This window comes from Telopea speciosissima, chromosome 3 (genome assembly GCF_018873765.1).
Source record: "Telopea speciosissima isolate NSW1024214 ecotype Mountain lineage chromosome 3, Tspe_v1, whole genome shotgun sequence".
Taxonomy (NCBI): domain Eukaryota; kingdom Viridiplantae; phylum Streptophyta; class Magnoliopsida; order Proteales; family Proteaceae; genus Telopea; species Telopea speciosissima.
The window spans coordinates 45,897,547-45,903,254 of record NC_057918.1 but is presented as its reverse complement, the minus strand read 5'-3'; the positions used below and the strand labels follow the sequence as shown (position 1 = coordinate 45,903,254).

The window sequence follows — 5,708 nt, the reverse complement described above, 5'->3', positions numbered from 1 at the left end:
GTTCCTTTTTGGCGACCTTGTCACGAACAAAGTGAAAGTCAATTTCAACATGTTTTGTACGCGCATGAAATACCGGATTTGCGGATAGATATGTGGCTCCTATGTTGTCACACCATAGCACTGGTGGCTGAGTGAGGGGAATACCTTGTTCCTCGAATAGTGATTGCAACCATGTGAGTTCGGCACAAGCATTAGCAAATGCCTTGTATTCCGATTCAGTAGATGAAAGGGCCATAGTCTTTTGCTTCTTAGAGGTCCATGAAATGAGGTTTGGTCCCATATAAATGGCATACCCACCCGTGGATTTACGATCAGTATCATCACCCGCCCAATCGGCATCAGTAAAAGCTTGAAGATCTTGTGAGCTAGAGCGGGTAATAGAGAGCCCATAGTGCTTGGTGTGTTGGAGATACCTTAATATGCGCTTGACCATGGACCAGTGATCATCACTTGGAGCATGTATGTACTGACAGGCACAATTCCCAGAGTAAGTAATATCCGGATGGGTTAAGGTAGCATATTGTAACGCTCTAATAATGGACCTGTATTTTATGGGATCACTGAACAAGGCACCCCCTGTGGAGGATGCTTTAACTAAGGTGGCTATGGGAGTGAGAACTGGTTTGCAATCACTCATCCCAGCCTTTTGGAGAAGATCCTTGATATATTTGGTTTGAGAGAGAATAACCCTAGTGTGTGTATATATAGCTTCAACACCCAAAAAGAAGCTTAAGAAGCCCAAATCAGTGATGGAGAATTCAGATGCAAGGCCATCCAATAGTCTAGTGACATGAGAAGGTTCATTACCGATGACCAAGATGTCATCCACATAAACAAGGCCATCAACCCCCATTTATAAATGAATAATAATGTGTCTATCTAAGATGGGGTGAAGCCGGAGGAGATCAAGAACTGAGATAACCGCTGAAACCAGGCACACGGTGCTTGCTTAAGTCCATATAGGGACTTATGAAGTCAACAGACATGATTAGGCCGAGACTGACCTTCAAACCCTGTGGTTGTGTCATATATACTTCTTCATCAAGGATGCCATGAAGGAAGGCATTTTTATATCCAGTTGGCAACCAAACCATCCATTGGAGATGGCAAAGGAAAGAACTGTCCGAATGGTTATGGGTTTGATGACAGGATTGAATGTCTCATCATAATCAACCCCATGTTGTTGATGGAAACCCTTGGCGACCAATCTGACCTTGTAACGCTCAAGAGAGCCATCCGCTTTTTGCTTAATCCTGTATATCCACTTACAGCTAGTCAAATTCATGTTAGGAGTACGTGCAACAAGTGACCACGTGTTATTACGTAATAATGCATCAAATTCCTCGGATATGGCAGAGCCCCAGTCTGGGTCACGACTGGCCTGGGTGTAGGTGGTGGGTTTAGTTAGTATAGAGGGTGATAAATTGGCCTGAAGTGAGGAGGGTTGAGGTTCGATGAGGGCATATATGTCCATTAGCAGCCGGGTTCGACGTGGGGGGCTAGTGGGTGGGGTAGGTGTTGGGGAGAGAGTGGGAGCCGTGGGTGAGGTGGTGAAGTTGGAACCAGTGGTGGGCGTTAAAGGTGGGGCTGTGGAGGTAGCGGATGGGGGATTAATTGGGTTTGGGGGTTCAAGTATGGGGGGGGGGAGGGACGGCCAGTGGGAGTAAAGGGGCAGGTTGTAATGGGAAAGATACCCATGGAGTGTTGAATGGTGTTGGATTTTATGGAGGGCATTGGGGTTGGGTGCTGCGAAAAGGAAAAACATTCTCATCAAATCGCACATGGTGGGCAATGTAAATCCTATGGGTTTCAATGTTCAAGCATCGATAGCCAGAGTGAGGTAGGTAATAGCCCAAGAAAACACATGGAGAGGAGCGAAATTCCATTTTGTGATTGTTGTATGGCGGAGGAACCGAAAACATAGACAACCAAATGTTTTTAGAAAGGAGTAGTCTAGAAGGCGGTTGAATAGGATTTCAAGTGGAGACTTATCATTAGTAACTATAGAGGGAATCCTAATACTGAGGTATACAGTAGTCTCAAAGGCATAATCCTAATATGCTTGTGGAACAGAACAATGAGCAAGCAAGGTGAGGCTTGTTTCAGTAATGTGATGGTTACGGCGTTTGACCGCACCTTGTTGCTCATGGGTATGAGGGCATAAAAGCCGGTGTTGAATGCCAAGAGAGGCAAAGAAGGGGGCAAGAGAACGATACTCACCCCCCAATCGGTTTGAACTGATTTTATTTTGCATGAAAATTGATGTTCCATAAGTAATTGAAATTGGTAGGTTATTCGGGTGGGGGTAGGACTGGTTACGGGTTGGGGTGGGTAGTAGGGGTTTGGAATTCTAGCCTTGATGTTGATTCTTGTAATAACACGTGTCAGCTTGGTGAATTGTGCGGCTGTAAATTGTGCATGGACTATGAGCGAAAGTGTTGGACTGGCCAAACCCACTTGGCCTTGTGGGGGGACCACGACTACCAACACCACCAAGTCCACGCCCCCGTGAGTTGCCACGGCCAGCAGATGAAGGTTACTGGCCACGGCTTTTGGTGAGCAATGTTAGCCGAAGCAGTGGCAGCCAGATCAATAATGGCTTGTCGAGAAGCCTGTAGATGTTCATGGCTTAGAAGAAGACTCATCAATTCCGAATAGGGAATGGGATTAGGACGCCCCATGAGTGTGGGAACCATAACTTGAAAATCTGAGCGTAGAGCTCTAAAAATGTGAATGTTGAAGTCGGCCAGGGGCAAGGGTTTGCCTGCTGCGGTAAGCTCATCAGAAAGTGCCTTAGCACGTTGAAGAAATTGGGTGATAGTTTCATCAAGTTTTTTATAAAGATTCTGCAGCGCCAGATTGAGAGATAAGAGGCGTGTGGTGGAGGCTGAACTGTAGGCATTATGGAGGGCATCCCACAGATCTTTACTTATTTCACAGCCAACTGCAAGAGGGAGGGCTTCTTTAGAAAGAGAGGAAATTAGGATACTCATTATTGCTGCATCTTATTCCATCCAAGTCTCCGCAAGAGCAGAGTTAGAAGGACAAGGTTTAGTACCATTAACATAGCCATAATATCTGTGACCTTTGAGGAATGGCAGTACTTGAGTCTTCTAATACACATAGTTACGAGAAGTGAGCTTGAGAGAAAGAACATGATGAATACTAGAAGATGGATTAAGAGGGGAGGTGGTCTTGTTTGTGATGGAATCACCCATGATGATAAGTGAAGCTTATGGTGGTGGAGCAAGCAAGGGGCGAATTTTAGGGGTGGAGGAGGGATCGAATTTTTTTGGGAGCTCAATGGAGCATTTGGCTCATTATACTATATAAATTTAGTTGTAATTCAATTGTATTTTCATTCCTTGAATATTCTGTGTACAATAGGGTATATATAAACTCTTACAATAAATGGAAGGTGATCAATGGTGGGGATGAGGTTGGCATACAAGGCTAGATTCATATCAGTGATATATGGAGGATTACCAACTATGTCTCTTGAGAGATATCACATGTGATATCACATATGATAAATGAGCCATGCACGTTTAAGGGAGGTTGGTGAGGTTGGTGCCATGGCTGCCCAGGATTGGAGTTACCAAAACTAGAGGATCACAATCTGTTGATGCAATGTTTGATATATGACATGTGATCAATGGAGAAAGGATTCTCTATTGTCCAATAGGAGAAAAGATTCTCTACTGTCCAATACCATGGTACTTTGTATAGAGAAGTATAGGAGGCTTAGCTGCTCATTTTTGCTAAGTTCATGGGATTAATTTTCCATTAGGAGTAACTCTAAATTCTAAGAAGGAAAGGTACAAATTCAATGCATGCTTAGTGTTTGAGGTTTTGAATTACTAGAGAGGAGAATTGAAGAGAAAGAGTAGAGAAATTAGATTATTTTGTGGCCTATTAAAGGTTGTATTAAAAAGAAGCTGTAAAGAAGAGATAGAAGTAATACAGGTGAGTAGTTTTTATTTTTGCATAGGTGCTCTTCGTTTGGTGATTTCTGTTGTGTTAGATGATTTAGTAATTTAGCTTGTTTATTGTGTTTTCAAGGGAATAGTGTGCATGTGGTTAATCCACTAATTTGAAGAGAGATTGTGATAGGTGTATCAAAGGGTAAGATCAATTTGACTCACTAATTGATGTTCATTTTGTTTTGTTTGAGTTGGATTCTTTAGTTATGTGAGCTCAGATGTGAGCATTGACTATAGAGTTCACAGGTTGGGTTAGGATGAGGTAGAAACCCCAGGGTGTTCCCTGTAAACCCATGAAAAAACTACTCTTATGAGTAGAATTTTTACAGGAACCGGTCGACCAGATGCTGCCAGACCCAGTGGGGGTCAGCCGGATTGTGTCCAGTTGCTCTCTGTGAGCAAACCATGTAGGACATTACACAAACTGAAAGTTGGGGGGTTACGACCAGTGAGAAGTGGTCAACCGGAGCTTCGTCCGATAGGAGGCGGTGTGGGATATACTTAACTAGGGGTGTATGTTTTATGACATGATATATGAATGAAATGTATGATTGGTTCCGCCTTACCATCATTTGAAGTCATGTGTATGCTGTAATGTGAGAAAATGACTATATTGTTGTTTTGTGTCATTACACATGAATTTACTCAAGTAAACCATGAATGATGAATTGTAAATGAATGTTTGTATGCATAGTATTGAAGAACATCAATGAATGAGACGGTTCATTGCCATGGAAACATGTATAATGCTAATGAAAGCAATGATTATAATGCATTGTTAATGTTAACTTGCCTCTTGATGTGCTTAACCAATTTCATAAGGTGAATTGAAAGTTGTTAACTTATATGGGTCCCACCCACTTGGGGCAGCCGTTGGACCCACTAACCCACTAGGGTTAGGGTTAGAAGAGGGAGGCCACATGGTGGTCCCCCCACTTATATAAATATTGAATGAGAGGGAGGCATTGAACGTGTTAGGATTGCTGCAGCCTCCTCCCTATCTCAAGTCTCTCTCTTCCCTCTCGGTTCTCACTCTTCCTCTGCTTTTTGTGTGTGAGTATGTTATCCCAAGAGGCTCCCCATCATTGCCTCTGGTCTTGGAGTGTGGACGATCGATTTGTCTCGATCACCTATTGAGTGCACCGCCACGAGGAAGTCGCTCTCTTCCGCTGTTCGTTCAGCCATTAATCAGGAACGTCTCGATTCTCTTTCGCTGCGTAGTGGATATCATGCTACGAATGTAACGATTGATATCCCCTTCTCTTTTGTTTAATATTGGTATCAAAGCCAAGATTTTAGTTTCTTGATTCGCTACGAAGCCTTGTTGCATATCGCTTGTCGCGACCATGCTGGATTTGGTGCTACTTGTTGCCTACTATCGCCAGTGACAAAGCTTCTGGCGAGGCTATGCCGCGATCTCTGCAACCTGTGCTCTTGCGTATCACCCTTGTTATATAAAAAAAAAAACTTTAAACTACTAGTGGCCGCAGCTCCCTGCGCGACTGTTCTCATGGCCTTCGTGGTTTGTACCGAGCACAGGCAGACTGATTTGGTGCCCCCTCTGCGAGTCTGTGTGACTCACATTTTCTCTCCCCTTTGAGGGACCATGGCAGCGGGCCTAAGTGGCTCGCAAGACCATGGGCCACGATAACATCATTTTTTTGGTTCTATTGGAGTTTGAAGACAATCAGATTCATCAACCATGTGGCTTAAGCGTGTGTGGGT

The 5,708-nt window shown here is 43.8% G+C and overlaps 1 protein-coding gene across 1 annotated transcript; it reads right to left on the bottom strand.

The window, feature by feature from the left end:
- Positions 1 to 1,024: 1,024 nt before the first annotated feature.
- Positions 1,025 to 1,474, bottom strand: LOC122655224 (uncharacterized mitochondrial protein AtMg00820-like). The gene has a single exon (XM_043849436.1). It carries the CDS (start codon positions 1,472 to 1,474, stop codon positions 1,025 to 1,027), a length of 450 nt encoding a protein of 149 aa, XP_043705371.1.
- Positions 1,475 to 5,708: the final 4,234 nt, after the last annotated feature.

Excerpts from the sequence above, each read along its gene's own strand:
- LOC122655224 (XM_043849436.1), bottom strand. The coding sequence starts at position 1,474 with ATGGACATATATGCCCTCATCGAACCTCAACCCTCCTCACTTCAGGCC.